Source organism: Botrytis cinerea, chromosome 14 (genome assembly GCF_000143535.2).
Source record: "Botrytis cinerea B05.10 chromosome 14, complete sequence".
Classification (NCBI taxonomy): Eukaryota; Fungi; Ascomycota; class Leotiomycetes; order Helotiales; family Sclerotiniaceae; genus Botrytis; species Botrytis cinerea.
Genome location: NC_037323.1, coordinates 1483498 through 1511323, shown reverse-complemented (window position 1 = coordinate 1511323; position 27826 = coordinate 1483498). Strand labels below are relative to the sequence as shown.

The following is a 27826-nucleotide window of genomic DNA, read 5'->3' as shown; positions in this document are numbered from 1 at the left end:
CAGTATCTACTATCCAGTATCTACTATCCAGTATCTACTATCCAGTATCTAGTCTCTCGTCTCGCGTCTCGCGTCTCGAGGTACCTAGTCTAGACCGTGTAGTTGGTGTATGTTGTTGAACGTAGCAAGTAAGTTCAGCAAGCCAGAGAAAGACGAGAAACACCATCGTACCAAGGGCGGGGAAATGTTCGAGGCCAAACAGCGTTGCAACGTGGGTGATGTATGGTGCATTGTCGGTAAGGTCATCTCGGTCGTTCGGAAAACAAGGGGAATGATGGGGAGCTTTCGGTACTCACAGACACTCTCATCCATACAACATACAACATACATCCCTAGTCTTCTCCATTTGCTGCAGATTTATATTCTACCAGTAATACAGCACTTTTTTTATGATGAGAACATGACTATTCATTTGATCTAATCATTGCACATTGTACTTGTGCACACGATCAATTTTCAGATAGAAAAAAATAACATTGTGATTTGTTTGCAAACAATCAATTGATACGATTTCTTTCTTCTCTATCTTTACCTCTACTATTTCTAATTGTCAATTCACCAATCAACGGCTCCGTATTGCCTCGGTAGCATTTGGCTAGCTCTGCGTCATCTGAGTAAAGGTACTCGCTCAACTCCCAGGATATCACGAACGCGGGGAGAAAACTCAACAATTGTTCAAAGATTGTAAAGATTTCAATATCGCCAACGACAGCTAATGTTAGACGGAAATCCTCGATAATCGAAGGGGTTAAGATTGTATTTTAGGGGCCCTAGGGCCAAAGGGATCAAACAAGATGTCGTGGAAGACAACTGAGATGTTGATGGACACCATCAAACATTATTCACATTTCCCAGCTACGGGTGTGAGTCTGAGGCAGATGGTACAATTCGGAGAGAGGCCATCTACAGGTAAGCTATAGGATTCTACTCTGGGGATTTGGGGGTTCCTGCCATTGTTCCCAAGCTGATAAAGTATTGCTCTACGAACAGGTACACTTTTCCGAGCATCACAATTCCTCTCCGAAGAACTTCCAATACGACTTGCGCATCGAGTGCAAGAACTATCAGACTTACCAGATGGCCTCAATGAGATGCCCTCGATCAAGAGGGTGAAGGATTGGTATGCACAGTCATTTGAGGTATGACTCTTTATCCGCCCACAAATGCCTACGTGAATTGACATGTGAAAGGAAATCACCACACTCCCTCGACCACAATTATCATCAGATGTTAAAGAAAGACTTATGAAGCCCGCGAAAATTAATGGGAAGCCATCCAAGATACTTGCAGAAGCAACACAAAACCCGAGCGTAATGAGGGGGCAATACAGCTCCAATGGAAATGGAAAAAAAGAATCAAAGTCGGCAGCAGCAAGAAGATATTTTGCCACAGTAGAAGATAGTACGGACTGGCCCCCCGAACTTCACGATTATAACCAAAGATTCGCACAAACCCTTAATCATATAAAGAGGCGGCACGACGGAGTTGTCACAACCGTCGCGCAAGGAATACTCGAATATAAGCGGAAACGGCAACGCATGCAGATCGATAATAATATCCAATCCTTCCTCGACCGTTTCTACATGTCCCGTATCGGCATAAGAATGCTCATTGGACAACACATAGCACTCACAGATCAAAGTCACGACAAAGATCCTAATTATGTAGGTATTATATGTACGAAAACCAATGTTCGAGATCTTGCGGAAGAAGCAATCGAAAACGCTAGATTTGTCTGCGAAGACCATTACGGACTTTTTGATGCGCCAAAGATTCAACTCGTATGCCCTCCAAACCTTCATTTCATGTATGTACCCGGTCATCTCTCGCATATGCTCTTTGAAACTCTCAAAAATTCACTTCGAGCTGTTGTCGAAACACATGGACAGGACAAACAAGATTTTCCCGTCACAAAAGTCGTCGTTGCGGAAGGCAAAGAGGATATTACTATCAAAATTTCAGATGAGGGTGGCGGAATACCTAGAAGCTCTATACCTTTAGTTTGGACCTATATGTATACGACTGTGGACAGTACACCCAGTCTAGATCCAGATTTCGATAAGAGCGATTTCAAAGCTCCAATGGCAGGATTTGGTTACGGTCTCCCAATTTCAAGATTATATGCTAGATATTTTGGAGGAGATTTGAAGTTGATTAGTATGGAGGGGTATGTTTCACCAATTTTTTTTTCTTCTTTTTTCTACAAGTTTGCAATAAACTAACCAGCCCTACTACAAAATAGTTACGGAACAGATGTATACCTTCATCTAAACCGACTTTCCTCGAGTTCGGAGCCTCTCCAATAACAATCAGCAGTCATGAGGGATACCTGGAAAACACAGTCTTCTCCCGACATTGGCGGGGCGCGAGCAAGGGGAGGAGACGGTATATCCCGAGGATTGACGCTGGGTCTAGGACATAAGCAAATGAATTTGAAATTAGGCAAAGGAATGGGGATGCGAGAGGTTTCGGAACGGAAACAGGTTGGCGATGCGGAAAGTATGATTAATGAGGGAAGAGGAGGAAGTGGAATGGAAGGAGTCTTTATGGGTGAAGGGGGAGAGGTTTAGAGGAAGAGAAGAGAAGAAAGAATACAGGGTTGTAGACAAGAAAAGAGGGGTGAAAACTTGTGGTGATACTAGACTGAGGGGTTTAGATCGGACGGGATGGAATAGTGGAAGAAAGAGAAATTATGGAGTTAGTTGGAGACTTTTGTATATATTTGGATATGCGCAACATTGTGTTTATATCCCTTTCATCATGAAACGTGGATGATCTCGAAACCTCGAAACTTGAGAGTGAGAGTGAGAGCGAGATGCGCACGAGGATGAGGATGAGGTTTGGGATGAAGTTGATTGGTTGGTTGGCTGGCTGGCTTAATTTATATGTTATGTATGTAGGTATGGTATGGTATGATAGGTATCAATTATGAGTAAAGTAAAGTAAAGTAAATGAGGAGATGAGATAATGTGTGATGAGATAATATATAATGAAATGATTTAGATCGGATGAGATTGGATTGGGTTGGTATATAGAAAGAGAAGCGATAGCTACAACTAGTTATAGGTACCTAGTGAGATTGATATTAATATATATATATATATATACAAATACAAATAAAATTAAATCTTCTCCTTACTCCCAAACATACATATACACACACACTAAGAAGAATCATTCCTCTTCTCTTCTCTTCTCTTCTCTTCTCTTCTCTATTCTCCTTATTTATCTATCTATTTATCTATCTATTTATCTATCTACCTATCTATCTATCTAATAATCTGAAACTAATTATTATTATAATTAATTAGTTAATTAGTTAATTAATTACTCCTCTTTCTTCTAATTGTTAACTTACCCATGTATTATATATATATTATAAGTTAGTTATAGTTGTTTCAAATTATTATTCTTTTATTTTTCTTTTTATATTTCTATTTTCTATTTTCTTTTTTCTATTTATTCCCTTTTCTATTTTTTTTTTATATTTTTTTCTATTCTCCTTTTTATACTTATAAATATCACAAAAATATATCAAAATATCAAAATATACTTACTCTTCTTTCAGTCCTTAAATCTTCCTCTCTTCCTCTCTTCCTCTCTTCCTTTCTTCCTTTCTTCCTTTCTTCCTCTCTTCCTTTCTTCCTCTCTTCCTTTCTTCCTCTCTTCCTTTCTTCCTTTCTTCCACCAAAAAGTTCATCCATCCATTCCCCACTTACATACCCACCCCCTTTAACTCATTCTTCTACTCGCCAGCTCCTCGCCAGCTCCTCGCCTCTTCTCTTCTCTTCTCCTCACATCTCCCTTCCCCCTTCCCCCTTAATCCTAACACTAATCTATAACTTCATCGTAGGCTAAATCCTCGAGTACATGGATATCGCGATACAATAATACGAAACAACCCACAAATCAACTAAATTAAAATCATATCACATTACATCAAATCAAATCAAATCAATCTCATTCAATTCAAATCCGAAATAAACACAACAAGATCAAAGCCACCAATGCCAATGCCAATGCCCAAAAAAACATAAATCGAATATAAATTTTCTGATAATGGTATCGTACTTGCTAACCTGCATAACCCTAAGAATATCAACGCTAAAAACAAATACATACATCCAATATTTGATGATGTTACCAAGAAACCATTCCTTTCCTTGTCCCTACATAACCAAATTCCAATTCCTAATTCCAAATCTTATCCCCCTATCCTTTGCTTAAAATAGAAGGGAAAACCAGTTATTTTCCAGATCCAAAAACGACCGTATTCAAAACATAAAAACGGCAACGTCAACATCAATCCATATACCTCATCTGTCATCCCTCATTCCATCATATGATATCATGTAATCAATAAAAAGTCATTCGTTAATATAATCCCCAGAAGTTTCAATATTTCCCCACAACACATCAGTAATACATACTGTTTCTCTTGTCTAATCCACTACCTCGATACCAATCCTCATAATCAGCGCCGACCGCGGGTTCCATATAAGAGCTCCTAGTTGTGTGTTCGCTATATGCGGAGCCCGTAGATTTTGTGGGACGATCACGGTCGTAATCGCTACTTCTCGAATCTAGTCCTTCGTGCAGCCTATCCCATTTTTCGGCATCTCTCGGACTTGAGAAATCATTAATATGGGTAGTACTCGAGAAACGATCATCTTCTACTCTGCGGTGAGACCGGTCATCCCGTCGCCTATCTCTCGAGTCCCGAATATCTGAAGAAGGTGGCGGGGGGAAGGAATTTGCCGATCCATATGATGAGGGCGCGAAAGAGGTTTGGAAACTGGCAGGTGATGGTACATAAGTACCAGGTCCAAGATCAATATTGGTAGGCGTAGAATGACTGTAACTCTTGAATTGAGGGCTGTGACTGCGTTTGGAAGACGATAGTGGCGGTGGCTTATAATTATCCTGACTAGCATTACTTTGCCTACGGGTATGTCTTGACCGACTACGCTGACGTTCTTCCTGCTCTTTCACGCGACTCGTAGAATTCGCCCGCCCAGGCCTGTTCGGGAAATTAGGATTACTGGCTTCGGTGTGAATCTTGCCATTACCAGGTTGAGCGGAGTATGGTTTTCTTTCACGTTCAATCGGTACACTTGATCCCTCGTCGACGCTTGACGACTCAGATGGGGCTGAAGGGGCTCCAGCATAAGGCATGCGTTCTCGTTCAATAGGCTTGCTCGTAGGACCTGTGTACGAGGAGGCTCTGGGTTGAGGTGTATCATCGGAACGAGATTGTGATCGATCGGTGGGCGATGTCTGACGAAGTGGTACGCTCGAGGCTGTTGGCTTGCTTCTACTGCTGTGAGAAATGCCAATTTCATCAGAGAAGTGAGATAATGCAGTCCTCATAAGTTTCTCCAATTCGCGATCTCCGGTATTTGGTAATAAGTGGCGTGATATCTGTTTTGGTAAACGCTCCGGTTTTCCATCTACCATTTGTCCATCGGCATTAATCGGTAAAGCTAGGACAACTTTTCCTAACCTCTCTGATTCTTCGCTAGGATAAGCGGAAATTTGAATCGTCATCCAATGTGCAAATCCAAGTGGAGTCAAGGCCGGTACCGTAGGAGCTGAATGGAAATCTTCTTGGACGAGGTGATGTTGACATCCAAGATCTTGGTATAGCTTCGAAACTTGTGTATTGGACAAATTTTTGAAGATAGCTAGATATGATTCGTGAGCATGGATGGAGCTGAGATATAGACTGTGAAACCTTACAAACATATGGATGTATTTCCTTGTTATTAATAGGGTACGAGCTATAATATGTTGCCATTTTCGAAGGTGTAATCACAATACTCCTTTTGGGCGCAAAATCGTCGACCTATGAACGGAGTCAGTAGGACATTTAACATAGCCTCAGATTGGAGTGAAACTAAAACGATTCGGCGAAAGCCTTGTCACACCGAAATGCATCATCAAAGGATAGTAAGACTAACAATATGATTCGCAAGCCCTCTCAAGAACTGCCCCAACCTTTCCGTAGGCCGAGAATCATTATCGAACAATCGACCCCATTTTTGATCAATTGTAGATAATTCCATGGTCGAGTATGTGCGGTGAACTTTCTGCGCCGGTCGCTCATTATATACACGATCCCGATCCCGATCCCGATCATTAAACCTCACGGAAGGTTTGTCCGAGGAAGGGCTTGCAGGAGGAGATCTCATGGGTTCTGTAGGTGGAGGGGAAAAGGTTGGTTTGGTGGTAGAAGTTGGTGAAGGGGGGGTGTAAACTCTGCGGTTATCTAGAGGGGGAGGAGATTGACTTGTAGAGTTGGATTTCTCCGAATATTCGCGTTGCATATACGAGGCTCGCGGTTGGTCATCAATGGAGCCTGTTTGCTTCAGATGCTCGAAGACTAAGTGAAGAGGTTTCAGTAAGCATGGGCGACTGGTGAGGCTCAACAACTCTCAGAAATGACAAACATGCAATGCGGAGAAGCACAACATATACTTACGTTCTCTTTTAACCTTTTCCGTGATTGCTGCAATGATCTCCGGCGATACTGCATCGTGATCTACAGCAGTGCCACGGTCGGAGCCATGTGCTGTTCCCATATTATTGCTCGGTGGGTATGACTGTTGTGGTGAATGTGGTGGTACACTTGATGCGCTTTGGGAAGCATAAGGTAAATCTCGAGATTCGGCAGGATATCTATTCGAGGTCGAGGGGGTTGAATAGGCAGGCATGTGCCTGTTGGGATCATTGAAATCGTACGTCTGGTAGGTCTCATAGCCATATTGCAGCCCTGAATCGCCTCGTAGAGGGCGACCATAAGCGTCAAAATGGGCCATCTTCACAGACGAGGCTATGTTATTTTGGCGTTTGTTACCTCATAAAGGTTGGGTGAGAGAGGCACCGTATCAGATCCACGGTTGATAGGACGAGATGTTGAATTTGGATGTGGAAGCTTGGAGGTTGTGGTATGGCGTGCATGTACGGTTGTGCGGTTGTGCGGTTGTATGTGGTGGGGGATGTCAACGGTTTCTCGAGATGTGCAAAAGCTTTATTGGGAAGATGTGAGAAATATCTCCAAGAAGGTCGTGTCGTCCCCAGTTTCCGATCAAGTTAGCTGGGTAAGTCAGCCAGCTACTGACAGCCAATATCTTATCGCTAGGTAGGGACCTACTCGGTGCAGGTGCAGAATCCAATGCAGAACGGAAGAAACAAAAGAAAACAAGACTTTTTTTTACTTCAGATACTGCAATGCAAGTCTTTGCAAGCAAGGACTCTCTTCTCTTCTGTCGCTGTGCATCCAATCAGACCCTGGTCTATGGCTTTCATTGGCTTATTTGGCGTCAAGAGTCCCACGAGATAATTTCCAACAGACATAGATCGGGCAACGGCTATGCGGAAGATTGTGTTTCTATTTTACTCATCAATGGGTGGATGGCAGCAGACCGGGGCAAAAAATGTACACAGTATTTGATTCAACGATTACGATTGCGATTAGAATTCTGATCTACCAACATGACATAACCTTAGCTCGCCCAAGATACTCTGTGTATGTATCATCACAATTTTGGATCATAAAAATCCTGGTACATTACTCCGTGTCTATATATACACATATACATATATACTCTGATACTCTGATACTCTGCAGGTGTAAACGGCGTAAGAGAATCCTTATGACGCAAATCACAACTCGTCGATTGATTCATCCAAGATTGCAAAGGAGAAAACATCATCATCGACATCATCATCGACATCATCATCACGCAACATGTTATATGATTCTCCAGCATCACCTTTGATAAGTCAATGTAGGATGATCCCTATCTCCAGCTCCTTTCTTCGGAAGCTCTCCCTAGCAGTTTCAACCGAACAGGCTTCCAAGTCCGTCCCTTATAACATCCAAGTATTATCCTGAATTTCTGGCTCGTTACTCATTCATTCACCAACTCATCCTCTAGCTCATTGCCTCCCCTCCTTCTGTGGTCTCCAAAGCGATCTCAGCCAATGTCCATCCTTCATGACGACAAAACTTCCTCTCCATTATCCATAATTCCCGTTAACTACGCATTAGTTTTCCCCTCTCACGAGCCAACCACTCACTACCACTGGCCAAATCGGACAACCACACCACTATCTGATAAAGTGACCACGTTTACACCCACTAATAATTCCCATCGTCCCTGAACTAACAACTAGACTGGCTTACTGATTCATTTCTCCATCTCTAATACATCATAGTACTTTTTCTGTGCTCACTTTGTAGTATGCAACCTTACGCACATACACATCAGCACACTAATCAGAATCTCTAAACGAGAATTCAAGTAGGGGTACTCGAGTAGAAGAAATAGTTTTATTCGTAGGGCTTTCATAGGGCTTTTTAGCTACACAGCACCTAGTAGTACCAGCCGCAATTAATTCAATTCTCAATTAATTTTCTCAATCTCTTCTACCGTAGATATCGTACGCAATCTACAATTAATCTTTTCGTAGAATTTAAACAAAAACACATTGGAAAGAAGATGCATCCATAGATTAGCACTTGTTAACCAATCCCCATCCCACCCATCAAACCAACCAACCAACCAACCAACCAACTAGCCTTCCTTCACATACATACAGATCTACCTACAACATCACCGAGCATCCAATTCTCACACCCACACCCATACCCACACGCACACACACACACATACACACACACATTGTCACACACAACAGCTCTTCCTTCCCCTCACTCCCCCACCAAAATTCCATCATCACAGGGCGTAGGGAAATCCATACACCAGTACACTAATAATACAACAACCATATCAAATAACAATACACACACCACAACATGTACATCCTCCACGCCACGTTTCAATCTATTTCATTTCATCTCATTCCATCTCATCTCAACTCATTTCATTCCATTTCCAAAAGCTACCATAAAATATAAAACATAAAACACAAAACACAAAACCACATTCATCACCCACCCCAATCCAGCGACCATCTCATTCCCATTCCCATCCCCCTCCTCCTCCTCCTCCTCCTCCTCCCCCCTATCCTCATCACAAACTAACCAATCAAATCCACACCCACCAATCCAATCCAATCGAATCGAATCGCCGACCCATTTCCAGCACCCATACATACATACATACATACATACATACATACATACATACAATTTTCCAAACTCCAACTACGTACCTACTTATTATTAGTAATGATTTCTCACAAGTCTCAACTACAATTGTGTTTATTGCTCCTGTCTATTCACTCACTCACTCACTCACTCACCCAACAAACAATCCATGAATCGAAATCCAAATCCAAATCCAAATCTAAACTCTCAACACCGAATTTAAGACATAAATCCCGTCATTAAAGAGTCTATCTGTCTATTTATCTATCTACATAACCATCCTAACCATCTATCCACACATCATACATCATACATCATACATCACACATCACCCATCCCAATCCATCCCCCCTCTCCCCTTCTCGCCTCTCAAATCCAAATATCCAAGTGACTAAAATATATATATATATACATACATACATACATCATACATCATACATACATACATACATTACTAAAATCTATAAACCATACTACACCAATCAAACTACAACCATATTCCCAATCAATATACATGATATAAAATAAAACAAGATAAGAGACACTACTACAAACCTTTTCTATATCATATCACATTATATCATACCAGATTACATGATATTATTCTTTACTAAACTTCTAGCGATACGTAAATATATAAATGAATAAATATTATATATATATATATCCCATCATATCAAATCAAATTAAATCAAATCTCAAATCTAACATTTCAGATATAGCTTTTATTCAATATCCACATCTAACATCCACCATTATAATCACAACCACCACAAATCCATGCAATATATCATAGACCATTCAAACAACCTCATAGCCTTCCAAGTTCCTTTCAATTGTTATGCTGTTATACATCCTGAAAATGATGAAATCTAATATAGCTATTGACTCACTAGTACTCTTGAAACATCAACCCATTCAAAACATTTTCAAAAGAGTTCAATAAATGTGAGATCTCAAAACACCAAAGTCTGGGAGAACTTATATAATGAACAGAATCTACAATAACATATCACTAAGAATAACTCGTTTATAAATAAATCGCTTGTATTAACTATCTAAGCAACGCATTACGAATAAATCTCGCTTGCTAGTGTCTCCTGTCGAAGCCAAAGCGAAAGCAATGAAACCATCGCATGCCGCGTACGGAGCTCGAGAGCAACGTCAACGTAAATAGTGTTCAAAGAAAAAAAAATAGAAAAGCTAGTATTAACTTTTAGAAAAGAAAAGGCATTGTTTTGATAGACAGTCGCCCACTCAATAAAGGAGCCTCAATTGAAAACTTCATAAAGTTGTTGCAAGTGTTCTGTTCTTCTCCGAACCATGGTTCCCGGGGGAGCAACTAAGTGAATGGTAGGATTAGAACTTCCCAATTGTCATATCATTTACATTTCATCATCGCTGGAGTCGTAGGCCGATCTGCGGTAAACCTCATTCGACTCTGGGGCCCATGCAGTGACAGCACCTGGGTTGGATGGCTGTGCAGTGCGAGTGCCGATCTGAAAGTAAAAAAAATCATGAGCATAGTTTATGACATTGCGAAAATAAGTGATAGAGCTGAAAGAGTGAAATCAAATATCCATATTAAGAAACTTACAGGTCTGGCCCAACCAGTGGATTGGTTAACAACTACACGAGGAGCTGTGGTGGGTGAAGGACGAGAAGCAGTGGCGGCTGGACTTTGGGTGACTGGGCGAGTAGCACGAGCAGGACTGCTGGCAACAGAAGTTGCGCTGGATGCACCGACAGTTGAAGTAGCCTGAGATGTCAAGGTCATTGCCCTTTCTTGAGAATGGCGTACCCCATTGGCGTCATATGCATTGTACTGTATGGCAGGACCTGCACGACGTCTCGAGTCGCGAGTAGACCAGACATCTGAGCTAGTTGGAAGATCCGCTGTACGAGCACCTTCAAATGGGTTACTCATAGACGATTGCGAGCGGTTCTCAATTTGACTGCCAGCAGCTCCTCTTAGATGCGGTGCAAGTTGGGAACCGTTTGGAGTATTGCCAAGGGACAACTGTGAAACATTGATCAGTACGCTGTAAATTATTTCAGGGCTCGAATGTCACCCTTTGAATGACGGAAGTCATCTGATACAAAGAAATTAGGGCAGAAAGTACTTACACTCGCCATACTGGCAGCATAAGAAGAACCTGTTGTGGGCTCAGGTGCATCATTGGTTGTATCAAGCTGCTCTAGCTCGGTACCAGGAGCAGGTGTAGTATTGACCTCGGGATGATGACCTTCCTTCCATTGAACACATTCCATGCACCACTATAAACAGCACGTCAGCCGTTGCACACATGTAAAGTACATCCTGCTCGTGGAAATTTTGCATATTTACCCCGTTACCCCTAGACCTCTGAGACTTGCTAAACATGTCTAAAGTTTTAATCTTAGAACATGGCCCCTCGCACTGGCGCTCCATGACTTGCCCGCCCTTGCATTCCATGCATCGTAGAAGTGGGCTAATAGGGTCCAGTCTCATACCTGGATTTCGAGCAACATCTCTTTCTAACGGGCCAATCTCTTTTTTGGAGAAGCAACCCTTTGTTTTAAAAATGTTACAGTAACGGCATTTGAATTTGAATCTGCAGACAGTATTGTCAGTGAGCTCCATAAAGATAGCACGGAGAAAATAATCATCCGTTGACTCATGGATATTTGATGTGGGCGATGAGTATTGTTTGACTTACCCGATTGGAATAACGCCTGCGCGCCTACAAATTCTGATCAGCTCAGACACAAGCAAAACTCATTGGGATACATACTCGGCAGCAGGAGCATAACCGTTGTTGCGCCATGCCATCTTGAGTATTAGTTGACGAGCTGATATCAGGAAACTAGCAGATAGTCGTGGAAGATAATTGAAGTTGAGCTTGAGCTTGACAATGTTATGTACTCTATTCACAAATTAGAAAATCTGCATAGCGTCTGAGATTCGACGTGGTAATTTGTAGACTCAGTTCACTTTCCGGTTGTATTTCCAGAAGAAGCGAAGTATGGAACAAGATTTGAATTGGGCTCGAACGAGACAATCAATCTGTCTAAAGAGCCAAAGGGTCTGTGAAAGAATTTGGATCGACTCAAAGCTCGAGATGATCATGAGATGAATGAATGCTTGGATATAGATACTCACTTATTATCGGCAAAAATTGATGTATGAGCGCAACACGTCTCGTTTTGTAGTTTGAAGTGAGGCCAAACGGTGCTGAATGAAGGCTGCCTTGAAAGATCGGTTAAGGATCTGGAAGTATGGCGCACAACCCGAGTGTTTAGTACTTAGCAAGTTGACGCTCGTTCAACGTATTCAAGGTTGATTTTGAAGTTATTTTGAAGTGGTGTTGGTAGAAAAAGAAGAAGTTTGATGGTGTATGAAGTGGAGGTGTTTTTGAAGGGAGGTTGAGAGACGATGGGAACTCTTTTGTAGCTGGTTGGCGTGCAGGCATCCAGTCTATCTCAATCGAATAAGTGAATAATGAGGGGATGTGCTTGAGAAAATAATGAGGAGCATGAAGATCGAGTTACCCCTCTCTCTCAATTGAATTTTAGAATCCAAGCTGGAAATACCTCCCTTTGGGTATCGCACCTTCCTTTTTATACAGAGTTTGAATTTCGTCTTTTCAAATGTCACGGTTTCGTTTGCTCGCTTCTTTGTTTGCTCACATCTGCTGGGCACTGGAGTACCTATCATCTGGCTCATGCCGCAGCGGGAACCTGCATCAATTCTAACCTGGAGCTTTCTTCATGTTGAGATTGTGCTGCCAGAGCTTTTCATTCTGCGCGTCATGGCTCATGCGCGCTCTTTCATATTCCACCCTTTCTCCCGTCGTCTTTCCGTCTTCGGATTCACGGTACTGGTGATAGATGGAATATTTGAATTTTGTTTCGCACGAGTGATGTGATGACTGTCAACATACACGTGCCTCTTGAATACAGTCATGATGGGAAGATATCTCATTCCATTATGGTTTGACAATAACGGAACGGTATCTGGCGTTTTGCCATGTATTCAAATGGTCACTAGGAAAACAACACTCTAGATAGATAGGTATCTAGGTACAAGTGGACTGCAAAATACTAAAAAGACGTAGAAATGGTATCACAGACAGGAACTCGATTTCGCAAGTTACAAATGTGCAATTCCTCACGAAGAACATTGGCGACCACCTTTTGCTCAAAGATAACATAAGATTGATGGTCTTGCAGTCACTTGATTGCCAAATATCGCCACTAGCAATTCATCCTCAGCTCCTTGATGCAGATGGGCAGACACAGCCAGCGCTGAGCGCCCATGGCTGAAGAAGAGGATCCTCTTTACACTTCAAACTTTTTCTTTCATATGTCGACTAATTCCCAAACCGTGTGCATCCAATCGTCACTTGTTGAAGAATCATCACCAAATTTCATTATCTCACAGTCAGGGGCAACGTCCTTGTTCGACCTACACTTTGATCCTCGGCGATTGCAGAAGGATTACAGATCTTGAGGCCTCGAAATACTCGGTTGGTTCTAGTGCTGACTCTTGCATCAAATCTCATTCATTACACCAGATGGTTTCTTTTTGAATGAGGCCGAACGAGACCGACAGAGAGTCAGCTTTCATTTTGAATACAGAAACTTTCATCAATGATCCATCAGAGAAAAAGCGGTACGGAAGTATTATGCTTCCCCCAGATTTTTTTCATCCTATATCACACCGCTCAGCTCGCATATGCAAGCAACCGTTAGACTTGCGCTATCCTTCCAGCCTCGAATGAGACCCGATAGTGTGGATTACGGACAGGGTGAAACGTGTCAATCAGGATCTTCAGCGGAAGAAGAATCAACTAGGTCATTACCAGATATGCGAGAACAGAAGCTAGCATGGCTTCGATATGCCTTTTTTGTTTTTCTACTACCGTGAGGTCGCATCCTTCCTATAGCATGATTATTTTTTGATCACGTTACATCCAAAAAGTCTGGGCGCGCAATCAACCATGCCAATTCATCCGTACCATCCTGCAGGCGTTTTTCATGGCATATGGATACAGGGGCATCATTCAGGGTCCATATCAGCCAACATGACGATGGATAGACTCTACAGTTTTCACACCTTAAAACCTGACTCCCAGCCTCCCAGCCTCCTCGAACAAATTTTCTAGCCAAAAAGCGTGCCGGCCCTTCGATAGCTTTAGGAACCGTCGACAGCGGAAGCCGGGAGAGCTAAAACCGTAGACTCAGAAGACCACGTTTAGTGGGGAATGATACCCGAACCATACCCACAGGGGCGGGCAAGGATAGGGTAAGTTAATTGTTAGGACTAAGACAAAATGGGCTGTCAACTGTCACTTTGTCAAAGTCTGAGAAGAAGGTTTTTAAAGAGAAGAAAGGGGCGCGCGCGGATGGTATCACTGATGCCCATTGGACGGGTATACTTCGTATGGAGAGCTCCAGGTCAACGATGACTAGGTAGGTAAAAGAAAAATCTTACACGAACCACGATGTATCAAGTGTAAAATTGTAACGGAGGGGTCAAATAAACACAATCCATTTGCCATGTTCAAATTTTTCCGTGAATCCATGATACGCGCAGTCAGCTTTCGTCATGCTATTTGGAGGAGTAAAACATTCTCAGGCTGGATGGACTGCATACACAACATCGGGTGCACAAAACACCACTAGATCATCTTGTCTTTCATTAGAGAGTTTCTTTTTGCCAAGGCCATAGCGGTATGAAAGACCTAATTCTCTGAATCTTATCCAGTTAGGGAGGTATACAACGAGCCTGCTCTCGGACAGTCTTGCATTGATGGCACGAAACCCGATTTATCATGTATACGGCGTCGACATGGGATTATATGGAAGTTTTATGCCCGGGGCGGCGAAACACGACTCACGAATGGTCCGTTGGATAAATTATGAGATATATTAGTGGGCTGGCCTCATTGGAGTGGTGATTTGTGACGGTACGCATTGTTCACCAATGGAGCAGGCATTGATATGAATCTTCCGACATTTTCTTTTCCCACCTTCCCACTTGTTCTCCGAGGGAGGGTGACGGGATTTCCCCTATTTGATTTTTCAGAAAACCTCGCACAGTAGAGAAGGTGATCCCGATCAACATCTCATCACGCCGGTGGTGATATTTCTTTGACATGTGCTCGTCCTTGATCGTCACAGCCCCAAAGCCGTCTAGAATAGGAACTGCAGAATCGGCAGTTGTTCCAGCGTGGCTTGGACATCGAACGCACCTACGGACGTGAATGGCTGGCGATAAAAATAAAGATTTGTTTGGAACCTGTCATTGCAGTGCTGGGGACGCTAAAATGAAGGGGGCAGGTAACGGATATCCTAAATTGGGACTGTAGCATTTAGACTCTGGAGCAGGCAAAAGGAGGTTACGGCGGAACGAAATGAGTGGTGATGGGGATGGAGGAGTAAATAAGTCGGTATTGATTTGATTTGATTTGATTTGATCTGATCTGATCTGATCTGATCTGATTTAGCATCAATTGTGTCGTTTGAAGAACGGAGGAGGAAAATTGCATGACTCGAGGAGGCAAGTGCACATTTACGGTATTTGTCAGTACGGTGGGCGATGTGGAATACAGCATCGCTATCAAGTATCGTATCAGCTCAATAGAAGAACGGCTGCATCTCCCCTCTCACCGGTACCGTGCAAATGCAGATGCTTGCTTTCCCGCAGCATCTTGAGGTTCCATTGTATGGAGCAATGTGAGCCAGGAGGTATCATACAAAAGGTTAGGCACGGCATGCATCGACAATCCGTTTGAATAGCTCTCCCCATGACCTCCTGTGTTGTGAATCTGTGACTGCGGAGGATGCAGTTGGAATGTCGATGGCTGAACTCCAAGATGCTGGGTAATTACCGCCGGGACAGTGAGTGGCATTTTCAGGGCGTCTTTCGAACCAAGACAGGTGGGTGGATGGTTATCGGAACTCAATTTTGAATTTGGGCACCCTAACCACTAAGCTACTCGAGAAAGCTTCAGAGCTCCATGATTCATCACACTTTGCTCTCTCTTCATTTTCCTCCCACCTCTCACAGTCACATCCAGCACAGATTCTCTTTCCCTTGCGTGTCTTTCCCTTCTTACCAGTGCCACCCTCCAACGCCTCGCATTTCATCGCGACCTCGCATTCTTTGGGCCTGAACTGTATCGTCGTATTGTGCTTGCTGATCCCAAGAGAAAAGGCTCCTCTTCTTGTGCCCATCTATGGCGATGCTTGCTCGGTGCTGAATTGTACATGGTGAGCATGAGCGTGCGATGCTAGCTCAGTCACTCAGTGCCATCGAGGGGGCATCTTCTGCCCTTTTTGATCTTCCTCTGCATATCTAGCCTCGCTCTCTCGTTGGCGTCAGGGAAAACACAGTACACAGTGCACAGTACACAATACACAAAACACAACACAATTAATAAAATGGCCCGTCGATTCTTTCCCACCCACTATTCTGATTCAAGAATCAAGACCCTTTTGACTTTCCTTTAATATAACCTCGTTGATTGGGGAAAAAAAGAAGAAGAGAGAAGAAAAAAAAGAGGTCCCAAAGCCCGCCCCGCCGTAAAGCCCCTCTTCATTCGTTTTTCTTTACATCAAGATTCAATAATCCGTTGATAATCCGTGGGCCATCCCTCGTACATGACAGACAGATATTACTTGAAGCCGTTAGGTGCTTTGAGGCATCGACTTCCCCGGGGCCACCAAGGGCCATTGATTATTGAATTAATCCGCATGCCCATCGAATCAGCATCATCACCCTCGTTACTCGGCCGCTGTGTTGGCATCACAAGAAGCAATCGACACTTTTTAGCCGATATCTGCCAGGGATTGCACACCAGCACAGCACTGGCACTTTTTCTCTCGTTTCTTATTTGATTTACAGAATTACAGAATCACGGTGCTCTCGAGACTCAATTCAGCTAAACAGCGTGTTGTTCGAGACAAGTCCCCACAATCTCGCATCTAACTCGCAGCATCAGTTCCCACACGTACATGCCTATCGTACACACGCACGCACACTCGCACACTCGCACACTCACACATACACGCATAACCTCAAATCAATCCGTCAGCCAGCATAATCCAGCATCAGCAATCCCACACTGCATTGCACAGGACGAAGAGAGAAGTCCCCAACCATATCACTCGCTAGCTGCTGAGCACATACAGTCCACACACACACCGTACCTATTCATACATACATGCACACACAACTTGCAGACCCTTCCTCCTTCCACACTCCTCCTCTCGTCCTGATTAATTACAACCCGGTACGAGGGCAAATCAATCAAGTCAAATAATGCCAATTATCTAATATCCATTCGAGACTCATCCATTCCTGGCATCGGATACCCCTGAAGGAACTACTCAAAGATCCAATCTACTGTTCGATGTCAAAGTGGATCTTAGCGAAATTGGTTATTACCATCACCCCCGAGCTGTTCATGCCCCAAAGATTGTCTTCTGGAAGGATTTGCGGAACTTAATAAAACACAAACCAGAGAAAGCGCGAAGCTTGAGGTCTTGCAAGTTTCCACGGTTCAAGGCCTGGTAGTTTCGACAATTCAAAGTTCATGCAACCCATGCCAGTGCTTTCCTTTTTGACTGACTCTCATGCGCTTGCGATATCCACCTACAACAAGCAAGCCATCGACTCCCCCACGTCGCACATCAAGAAACTACGAAAAGCCCTTGATCTATTACGGCTTCTCCTATCATTCAAATACTAACCCAAAAACGTCACGAGTCGTCCGTCCTTCTATTTGATCGTCGAAAGTCTTCTTGCTCTAGCGGGTCAAGACCCGCACTCCCGATTCTTGGTAACGGCTCCTTTCCTACCCTTGGACCCTTTCTCAGACATCCCATTACATCTCTCTACCTGATCAACTTCTTGATCTTTCAATTCGCTACTTCACTCATTTCCAATCTTGCGGAGGACATCCAAAACATATCGTTATCATCTCGATCGTTACCTACTACAATCGACAGCTACATTACATGAATGCTCCGATTCAAGTAAGAAAGCTCTCGTAGAGCCATATACGCGGCAGCATTGGTGAGTGAAATCTCCTGACATTCACTACGGTCGACATCCAATCCGCGGACGTGACGAAAGAGATTGCTAACACGGCCGGTGGCATTTAGTATTCACTGTCGGTCATCTAACACGAACATTCATTATTCAAACACATATATACATATTATTACAACAACACATACCTCAACTGGATCTACAAACATGACAGTCGCGTACGATTTAACCCACCGAGGGTCTTCGGCCCCTCAAGCTTCACAAGGACAAGCGTTGGAAGACAGGTTCGAAGTATTGAAAGATATTGGGGATGGAAGCTTTGGTAGCGTCGTTCTAGCTCGAGTACGCGGGGCAGGAGCCAGCGTAGCTCGACGTGGGACAATCGTGAGTTTAGACAGAGTCGACTGAGGAACTGTTCAAGCTGACGAAACAATTATAGATTGCTATCAAGACGATGAAGAAGACTTTTGAATCATTTCAACCATGTCTGGAACTACGAGAAGTCGTATTTCTAAAGACATTACCACCTCATCCACACCTGGTCCCAGCATTAGATATATTCCTCGACCCTTTCACGAAGAAGTTACATATTGCCATGGAGTACATGGATGGAAACTTGTATCAATTGATGAAGGCTCGTGACCACAAGTGCCTGGATGTTTCTAGTGTCAAGAGTATTCTCTTCCAAATCATGCAAGGACTCGAGCATATCCACGCTCATCACTTCTTCCATCGCGATATCAAACCAGAAAACATCCTCGTTTCCACATCAGCACAAGATTCAGGGAATTCATTCCGACGATACTCTGCTATGGTCACCCCTCCTTCTACACCACCAGCTTACACAGTCAAGATTGCCGACTTTGGTCTTGCACGAGAGACTCATTCGAAGTTACCTTACACAACCTATGTATCAACAAGATGGTACAGAGCGCCAGAAGTGTTATTAAGAGCAGGGGAGTACTCTGCTCCAGTGGATATTTGGGCAATTGGTGCTATGGCAGTGGAAATTGCAACTCTGAAACCTTTATTCCCTGGAGGAAACGAAGTCGATCAGGTCTGGAGAGTGTGTGAAATCATGGGCAGTCCAGGTAACTGGTACAACAAGGCTGGCGAGAGAGTTGGTGGAGGTGATTGGAGAGAAGGCACGAGATTGGCCGGCAAACTTGGGTTCTCATTCCCAAAGATGGCGCCACATTCCATGGACACGATTCTTCAGACGCCTCAATGGCCAGCATCGTTGGCAAAATTTGTCACGTGGTGTTTGATGTGGGATCCTAAAAGTCGCCCAACATCAACTCAGGCTATGGCTCACGAATTTTTTACTGATGCTGTGGATCCTTTAAGACCAAAATCATCGTCCAGAATACTGGGTCGCAAACCTTCCGATCTAAGCTATCGTAGCTCGAAGGAATTTTCCGACGCCACACCAGCTTCAACAGCAAAACCTTCTTGGTTTAGAAAATCACTTATCGGTAGAAATGATAATTCTAACGCTGCAGCAATTCCAACAAAGGAGAAAGAGAACGTGGCATCTAAACCTTCACCGGTGCTTACAGCTACAATTAGTGAGATCCCCGTCGCTAAGACACGTCAGCCTGCTGCTAAGCGGTCAACATGGGCTCACGGAGCTACTAACGCAGCGCCAATGCCGATTTTACCGACAATTAAACCCATCTCGCCAATATCTGATACTGCAACGGCACAAGCAAACAGCAGAACGTCATCGTACAATGATATTTATTCTGGCGATAAAGGTTCGAAGAAAATTGGTCGTCAATTATCCGTGGCCTCGAGCACGAATCATTATGCGGAAATTCATCGACAGCAAGCTGAGATGGCATTGAATGGCAGTTCAGGTCTAGTATCTCCTCCAAGTGGCCACAAGGAAAGTTTCTTTTCTCATTTAAGGAAACGTGCGAGACGGTTCTCTGGTCGACAGTCTACAACTCCTATGTCACCGAAATCAATGGACCTTGAAGCACAGGCTGGATGCGGTCCTTGGTCGAGCAATAGATCGTCGATGGTATTGGATAATAATCAGCCTGCGAGTCCTGCTCCGCAAAAGGTTGATTCTTCTGAGGCATTAGACAAGGCATTGCGTAACGTACAGCAAAATTTGGATTCGCCACAGAGTATCAATGGTCCTCCTATACCACCAAGTCATCAAATCAATCCAAGTAGTGTTTTGAAGAGACATCACTCTGTGCCTCATCAACAACCACCGCGCTCGACTGCCGATATCCCAAGGTCTGTTGCACCCATACCTACCAGGAACAGGAGGAGCCAAATACCAGGAGTTCAACAATACGAGACTCCTGATGAGGAAGACGAATTGCTTGACGAAGCTTTAATTTCCACGAAGAAAACAATGAAACGCGGAAATTCAGTGCAGACCGACCATCGACAACCGTTGAGACAATCACACAGTAATACTGGGTTAAATCCATACCCTACGCCATCTCCATCCGCCAATGGTAATTCGGTACTCTTTGGCCAAGGTCTAAACAATGCTTCACCAACTCCGAAAAATCATGGATCTAGCAAGCAATCCTCGACACCACCATATGATCATGAGGAAAATGAGTGGGCGGCATCTGCTGCTGCTAGTATATTCGCAGCACAAAATCGATTCTAGACGATCCTCTATCGTCAATTTGTAAAATACTTGGAGGAAAAGTTTCGGGGTATCTACATTGCATGGTGTTTGGGAGATATATGGCGGGGTCAGTTTTTTGTTCAAACGTTCTTTGTGACATCAGTTTACTATACACCAGCACAGCTGGGTCTAGCGAGTTCATCTGCGGCGTTTAATGTTGATATCGAAACCTTCTTTTGATTTTATTTTCCAGCTTCATACCCCTGAGCGCAGTCGCGCCTATAGAAGCGCTTCTTAATGTTCATCATTTTTCTCGTCTTCTAAATACCCCTTCATAGACTGCACTAAATTCTATTTTCCGAAGATCCAATGGAAACAATTGCTTCACAGCACTCAAACAATATCTCATTTGTCATCAAAGTTATCTATGGATGTGGCCTGTAGCAAATTCAATTGAATGCCAGGACCGAATTATATACATGTTATTTTCCTATTATTTTTTTCAGGGTCAATGTTGATTTTCAGGCGAGCCACGTGGCGGCAGTTAATTGGGGGAAGTGAATCTGTTTATTCTACATTGGTCGCACATATGTCTGTACAACTCACATGTTTTAAAGAGCAGCTTCACCAAAAAAATACGGGCACGGGATATGGGGAACGGGATCTGGGATTTGCGCCTCTGTCGGGACGGGCAGAGGAAGGGGTTTCTAAGGGTATGCATATTTGTGGCGGGGATGGTACATCTACTTAATTATAACAGTTTCCTTGTTCCTTTTGTCTTTCTTTTGTCGTACATATCTGGTTAGGGCTATCCTGGGACGGAACATTAGAGATTTGCTGCAGGAAGGATTTTCTGGGGAAGATCCTCGTTCCTGGATATTAGGAGGGAAGGTCCTGGGAGGGATTTGGCTGTGCTTTCATGCATGGATGAAGGACTTGGAAAGAAAGGACGTCATCACTCTTATGCTGTGTTGGCCAGCGAGCTTGGAAGTTACCTCGATGGAAACTGCTAAGCGGTATGTCATTATCATGGAAGAGGAAGGGAATGGCAGAGATTCTAGGGGTAGATAGATCTGGATGAGATGTGTCGGAAGGTAGATGGATGAGGAAGAGATTTTCAGGATCGTTGGGGAGGAGGTTGGGGATCCTGTATTTAGATTAGTGGCAAATATTTAGAGAAGGGGAGGGGGGTTCAATGGATGAGGAAAGGAAGGAAAGATAGAGTGGTGTGTCTAGTGTGTGTGTGTGTGTAGTCTGGAAATTAAAGATTGGGCGTGATAACGTCGCCTTCTTTTTCTTTTCATCTGATTTTATTGAGTTTATATCTTGCTTGCTTGTGAATCATCTCATGATCTATTATCTGTGTGTGTTGTGAATCAGTGACGTGATGTGGTGTCGTATGTGCAAAGTGTAAAACCAAGCTTTTCCTTTTCACTCTATGGGTCGGTCTACTATGGATGGATGGACTGAGGTCTGGAGTCTGAATGATGAATGAACTAGATATTAGATGATGACCTGACTCATCGTATTGGTGTTGGGGTGGAATCATGAGTAGTATAGTTTAGTGTAGCGTGGTATGATTTAGTATAGCGCGGTCTGATCTGATCTGGTCGGGTGTGATGGGATCGCTAAAGTGGAGTGAGTGATGGGGCGATGGAGGGAGTAGGACGGATAGCTTGCTTGCTTGATTGCTTGGGAGGGGGGAGGGCACGGGATTCTGGGATGGATGGATGGATGGATGGAAGAGGGAAGGGAAGGGAAGGGAAGGGGAGGGGAGGCGGTGGGGGGAGGTGTGTGTTGTGTGTGCCCCTCTGGATCGTGTAGGGTGTAGTAGTGTAGCGGAAGAGCTTGGGTGGATGGATCGAATTTGCATACGCTTGTGGATTTGCTTGTGGATGTAAATGATGATCCTGGATCGATCTTGCATTGGGACCTACCTGCCTAGGGATTGGGGATTGGGGATTGGGGGGTTTGCGTTGGCTTGGGATTGGGTGTGGGTGTGGGTGTGGATTTGTGGATGGATAGAGCTGTAAGATGGGTTTTCAGGGTTTTTAGGTTTTTGGAGTATAGAGTATAGAGTATAGAGTATTGCATTGGTTCTAGCATGAATGGATGGGTAGATGGATAGATGGATGGGGAATTCGAATTTCGCAGAGATCTTCAGGGTCGATGATGGATGGATGGATGGATGGATTGTATGTGTATGTGTATGGATGTATCTTGGGAGCTGGGGAGTTGGATCCGCTAAGGAAATGAAACTAATGAGGAGGAATACGGAGGCTATGCAGGCTACTGCAGGTGTTGAAGGGGGTTTCTTGGAGTCGAGTGTAATGCTTGGTTTGTATGTGTTTTGGGTTTGGATTTGGGTGTGGATTTTTAGAGTGTAGAGTGTGTGGAATGTGGGAGTCGGTAGTTTGGCTCTAGTTCGAGTTCGAGTTCGAGTTCGAGTTCGAGAGTGTGTAGCTAGCTATAGTCTAGTTGAACCACCAGTCTTTGGTTTTTATAGAGTTGAGTTGAGTTGTTAGACTTCTTGAAGGGGGTTGGTTGGTGTAAGTAGCAGTGGAATATGTACTGTACTACTGCATGCAGTAAGTAGTGTTTTCTGAGGACATCTTTCTCTCTCTTTTATTATTATTATTATTAACGTTATTATTGTTATTGTTATTGGTAGTCGTTTTCTTTAGAGTTGTTTTGGAATTTTATAGTAGGATAGTATAGTGTTATAGCATCGTATTATAATAGTATAGACCCTAAACTTTAAACCCTGAACTCTAAAGTCTTCTTCATTCCTCTAGACCCTTAGATACTATGAAGTGCACACACATCGCCTGTAAATACAGTACGTACCTAGGTAGCTACCACCATACGATTTAATATATAGATATCTAAGTAATACAATATAATACAATAGATACCCATCGCTTCCAAACTCTTCCATCCCACCATATCATATCATATCATATCATATCGTATCGTATCGCATGAAGTGTACGTACTACCTAGCTTCTATCCGTCGCGGGACATCTTCCATAATCCCTTCCACACATAATCCCTCCCTTCTTCGTAAATCATTCATCACGAATTCCAACGGCCGGATCATCCCATAAAACAAAAAACCAACCACCTCCTTTTTTTTCTTTTCGCGATGTGAATATGCTATACTGTAACGTGGTGTGATGTGATGTGATGTGATGTGATATGATATGATATTACAAATCAGCCATTTCCTTCCATATCGCTGGTTACATACAAACACATCCCCAAGTAGTAAGTAACAGACATCGTACCAACGCGGCATTGATCTCCGGATCCCAAGTGGATCGATTCCTCGCATCCACGCTTGAATTTGATGATCCAATTTGCCTATCATTGTCATTCGGCTCGTATCGTATGTTTTGTTGATTTTGTTGACTCGACAACGCTTGGAGAATGGATGCTACGGGAGGTAGGGATTGGGATTGTCACAAACTTACCTACTCGGTACACTACCTCAGGATGTGAAAATGTGGGAAATGCTAAAATCAATGTATCGTCCTGCGTAGACAATGAGATGGATGGGAAGGGAAGGGAAGGGACAAGGATCGGGTTATTCATTTGGGTATACATGTATCTAATAGGAATCCTAGTCCCGGTTCTAGAATCTCGAGGGGTTTCGAAATGAATGGGAGATGAGTGGCGGAGGGGTGGGAAGGTTAGGGTCTAGGTTGAATGATGGGTTAGGAAGGAGGGACGTACTGGGTTGATACGAGGATCGGATGAATATCAAACGTTAGACGGGTATGAAATTGAGATGTATGAAATCATGGATGGGCGAGGGCAGGGTCATGGATTAGTTGGCTGGTCCGGCTGCTCCTTGGCTTGGGTATGTATGTACGTATGTATTAATCATTTATGATGGATAGATTGATAGATAGATATAGTGGAGTCGGTGGAGGGCTACTATTACGACTGCGACGTGTTGTATGGAAAACGGCAAGCAGGAAAGCAAGTACCGACAGGAAAAGAGGAAATTACCGTTGGGAACTTGGGTGTCGTAACGGGTAGAGAGGTAAGCTTACCTTCTCACGCACCGGGGAAAGAGGAAGATGATGTTTGAGGCGTTTATATGACGAGTCGTTTTTTTTTTGGTTCTGGTTTCGATGTTTGATTTTGATTTTTGATTTTTGATTTTTGGATATTCATGGTTTGAGATGCTGAGGGTTGGGAGGTTGGGGATCCATTGGAAACCAATTGAATGGATTAGTTGGTTGGTTGGTTGGTCTTGGGTCTTGGGTACGCACCGGAGTAGGGTACCGATGTAGGTATGTATCAGGAAATCGTGTTTGTGATGAGTTTGTGATTCATGATTGAGACTTCTTGGGGGAGGTTCCGGGGAAGACGAAGGGGAAAGAGGAGGTTGGATCAATGGGATTTGGTTTGTAATTCTTCTTCTTCTTCTTCTTCTTTTTTTCATCGCCATCTTTATTTTTTCTGTCTTTTCTGAATCTTTCTCTGTAGATTATTACTCTAAATTCAGATGCTGTTTATCTTTTGCTTTCCTTATTTTTTGCCCTAAATGGGAATGTGAATTTGATATTACCAGCCTTTCGAATTGGGGGTTCCAGGCCAGCAGGGCTATACTTCGTAGGCTCAGCCTAACCTGCTAGTCTTAGTATCTAGCTGACACCGGCTCGAGATCGGTAACTAGTATAGTTCCCGTGCCGGCTGCTGCCCAAGTATACCTAAGTAGGTAAAAGGGCAGATTTAGAATTTTCAATAAAGGTTAATATTTGACGGTGTTTATTGTTTAGGGGGTTTGTATCTGTGCTAGAGGTGTGTATCTGGGGTGTGGTCAGACACTGGAAGGGTTTTATCCGCTACGAGACATATCTGATGGGTGGATGGATGGGTGCCCAAAAGTCTAAAAGGGCGAATCTGTTGCTCTGGACTTTGGGAAGGAGATTGGAAAGGATGGGCGGTTAGAAGTGATGAATTGTGAACCGTGGAGTTTGCATCGTGAATCATGATGATGCTTGAGCTGAGCTGAGCTGAGCTGAGCTGAGCTGGGCTGAACTGAACTGAGATGGGATGAGATGGGATGAGATGGGATGGGATGAGATGGGATGAGATGGGATGGGATGAGATGGAACGGGATGGGATGGGATGGGACGGGATGCTTCTTTTGGCATTTTCTTGATTGGGGTTGGAATGAAAACCAGAGATAACGGTATAGATGGTTATGATACTGAAGTCAATTGAATTCGGCAGCCTTGAAGAGCACGAGAGATTGGGATTTGACAGGAGGGAGGATGTGTCTATATGATTTTGACTTTCAATCAATCGTTTCTCCGCGCAAGTGCGTGTATCTAAACCTAGAGGGAGGAAGAGAGACCTACCACAAAGATACAAAGAATTTTTTTTTTGGCTCTTGGGTCAAATCAAAGCTATCGACGATGATAAACCATCGCATCCTAGATTAACATCATAGAAACAAAAATTTCAATCACAGAATCTTCCGACCAGCAACGCATTGAAAAGGTGTATCCACCGCAACCCTATTCGCGCTTTCTCTCTCCAAGTCCTCTACAAATTTCATCCCCATCCCCTTTCCCTCCGTGTTATAACTATTGATCCTCGTCATCACATCTGCGGTAGCAGCCATAGAACTTTGTGACCAAAGAGGACGGAGATAATCAGGTCATGTATGCTCGGTACACGATACATCCACGAGTCCTTCTTCGAAAAGAGTTTTCGGGCCCTCAACTCACTTATCCCAGAATTAGCATCTTAGATTGACATTTCTGGGAAACGTATTCTTCTCATCCGTATTCACTATCCGGCTTCGGCTTATGAAATGTACTACAAAGTCTTTCCGACGCAGTCGTCGACACCGTCCCCTCCTGCATAACAACCACTTCCGCAGCCCGCATCAGCGGTTCCATCCACTGTAAATAGCACCCGGTTCTACATTCCCATATATCAGTTCATCAATCCACACAAATACAGAGTCCACAGCCCTCCCAGTCCCACAACTAATAAATCCCGCAACAGAAATCCAAACACAATTCCCGACTTACTCAGCAGCGAAAGCAATTTCCGCGGCAAAGGTCCCGCATCCGGATCATTCACAATACAAAGCCAAAAGCGCGCGTGCACGATATCATACTGTTCGTGGAACTCGGTTGTGTAGTCCTCAAATCCATCGTGGGTGTATAAGTGGACATTCTGCGGACGGGAATCCGCGGCGGGGAATTGCGCGGCGGAGATGTCGAAGTCGTCGATTTGGACGGTGGGCGGAAGGTTTTTGGATACGTCGCAGGCCCATATTCTGGAGTTGGGGAAGGGGGGTTAGGATTTGGATGGGGAGGGGGTTGGTATGCATAGTCCGGTAATGCGTGATTGATTGATTGATTGATCACTTACCCGGTTCCATTACCTACATCTGCGATTCGTAGATTGGCTTCATGGGTGGAAATAGTGGGATGGAGGAGGTATCCGGCAATTTCTTTGATCAGGATGTGGCTGGGTGTGGAGTAGTTTCATGGTATTGGGTGTCTGTTAATACGACTCGCAGCGTGAAGGATTTGTAGTAGCGTTTGAATATGTATCCTTGGCCATTATCTGTTTCTTGTTTATCCTGTGGAAAGTCTGCTTTGGATGCCATTTTATGTTGTAGATACTCAAGTATTTGGTTAAGAAAGGGAAAAGAAAAAGAAAAGGAGATGTAAAGTCCATACAAAGCGTTTCTACAATAAAGTAACACCATCTGCGACACAGTAATCTTTCATATGTAATCGAATAAGCATGCGAAATGCAACAGTTGGGTTCCGTCTCCTTCCCTCTCGCATATTTCCACGTCAGATACAACGCTTTCATAATTCTAATGACAATCTGCTTAGCTTGAGCAAGTCTCTGTCGATGTTAAGAAGTCGAATAGCGGAAGGAATTTCCCTGGGGCAATCATGCGAAACAATAGCACTGAGTCTCTTGAGGCATGGGCATCGCGAAAAGATATCATTCAAAAGCCTGATCATTTTGCCACTGGTCCAAGGTGTCCTGACTGATAAATATACAAGATGAATCACGGCAATAT

The 27826-nt window shown here is 43.7% G+C and overlaps 4 protein-coding genes across 4 annotated transcripts; 2 read left to right on the top strand and 2 right to left on the bottom strand.

Annotated features, from left to right (window-relative positions):
- Window positions 1–370: 370 nt before the first annotated feature.
- Window positions 371–3109, top strand: BCIN_14g03890 (hypothetical protein). The gene is made up of 4 exons (XM_024697205.1): window positions 371–909; window positions 991–1139; window positions 1191–2167; window positions 2243–3109. Exons 1-4 carry the CDS (start codon window positions 795–797, stop codon window positions 2304–2306), a joined length of 1305 nt encoding a protein of 434 aa, XP_024553020.1. The 5' UTR covers window positions 371–794; the 3' UTR covers window positions 2307–3109.
- A 782-nt stretch (window positions 3110–3891) lies between these two features.
- Window positions 3892–7431, bottom strand: BCIN_14g03880 (hypothetical protein). The gene is made up of 4 exons (XM_024697204.1): window positions 6482–7431; window positions 5961–6382; window positions 5740–5845; window positions 3892–5684 (listed from the first exon to the last, which is right to left on the bottom strand). Exons 1-4 carry the CDS (start codon window positions 6816–6818, stop codon window positions 4417–4419), a joined length of 2133 nt encoding a protein of 710 aa, XP_024553019.1. The 5' UTR covers window positions 6819–7431; the 3' UTR covers window positions 3892–4416.
- A 2717-nt stretch (window positions 7432–10148) lies between these two features.
- On the bottom strand, window positions 10149–12712 carry BCIN_14g03870 (hypothetical protein). Its single transcript, XM_024697203.1, has 7 exons — window positions 12258–12712; window positions 11890–12021; window positions 11815–11838; window positions 11463–11709; window positions 11243–11392; window positions 10713–11135; window positions 10149–10614 (listed from the first exon to the last, which is right to left on the bottom strand). The coding sequence occupies exons 2-7, from the start codon at window positions 11925–11927 to the stop codon at window positions 10501–10503; spliced, it is 996 nt and encodes a 331-aa protein (XP_024553018.1). The 5' UTR covers window positions 11928–12021; window positions 12258–12712; the 3' UTR covers window positions 10149–10500.
- A 4221-nt stretch (window positions 12713–16933) lies between these two features.
- Window positions 16934–22034, top strand: Bcime2. Its single transcript, XM_024697202.1, has 3 exons — window positions 16934–18179; window positions 18269–18539; window positions 18595–22034. Exons 2-3 carry the CDS (start codon window positions 18363–18365, stop codon window positions 20791–20793), a joined length of 2376 nt encoding a protein of 791 aa, XP_024553017.1. The 5' UTR covers window positions 16934–18179; window positions 18269–18362; the 3' UTR covers window positions 20794–22034.
- Window positions 22035–27826: the final 5792 nt, after the last annotated feature.

Excerpts from the sequence above, each read along its gene's own strand:
- BCIN_14g03890 (XM_024697205.1), top strand. The coding sequence starts at position 795 with ATGTCGTGGAAGACAACTGAGATGTTGATGGACACCATCAAACATTAT. Across the intron at positions 910-990 it reads CGGAGAGAGGCCATCTACAG|GTACACTTTTCCGAGCATCA; the intron begins GTAAGCTATAGG and ends CTCTACGAACAG. Across the intron at positions 1,140-1,190 it reads GGTATGCACAGTCATTTGAG|GAAATCACCACACTCCCTCG; the intron begins GTATGACTCTTT and ends GACATGTGAAAG.
- BCIN_14g03880 (XM_024697204.1), bottom strand. The coding sequence starts at position 6,818 with ATGGCCCATTTTGACGCTTATGGTCGCCCTCTACGAGGCGATTCAGGG. Across the intron at positions 6,383-6,481 it reads GGAAAAGGTTAAAAGAGAAC|TCTTCGAGCATCTGAAGCAA; the intron begins GTAAGTATATGT and ends CTCTTCACTTAG. Across the intron at positions 5,846-5,960 it reads GAGGGCTTGCGAATCATATT|GTCGACGATTTTGCGCCCAA; the intron begins GTTAGTCTTACT and ends CTCCGTTCATAG.
- BCIN_14g03870 (XM_024697203.1), bottom strand. The coding sequence starts at position 11,927 with ATGGCATGGCGCAACAACGGTTATGCTCCTGCTGCCGA. Across the intron at positions 11,710-11,814 it reads GCAGGCGTTATTCCAATCGG|ATTCAAATTCAAATGCCGTT; the intron begins GTAAGTCAAACA and ends TACTGTCTGCAG. Across the intron at positions 11,136-11,242 it reads ATGCTGCCAGTATGGCGAGT|TTGTCCCTTGGCAATACTCC; the intron begins GTAAGTACTTTC and ends AATGTTTCACAG.
- Bcime2 (XM_024697202.1), top strand. The coding sequence starts at position 18,363 with ATGACAGTCGCGTACGATTTAACCCACCGAGGGTCTTCGGCCCCTCAA. Across the intron at positions 18,540-18,594 it reads TAGCTCGACGTGGGACAATC|ATTGCTATCAAGACGATGAA; the intron begins GTGAGTTTAGAC and ends AAACAATTATAG.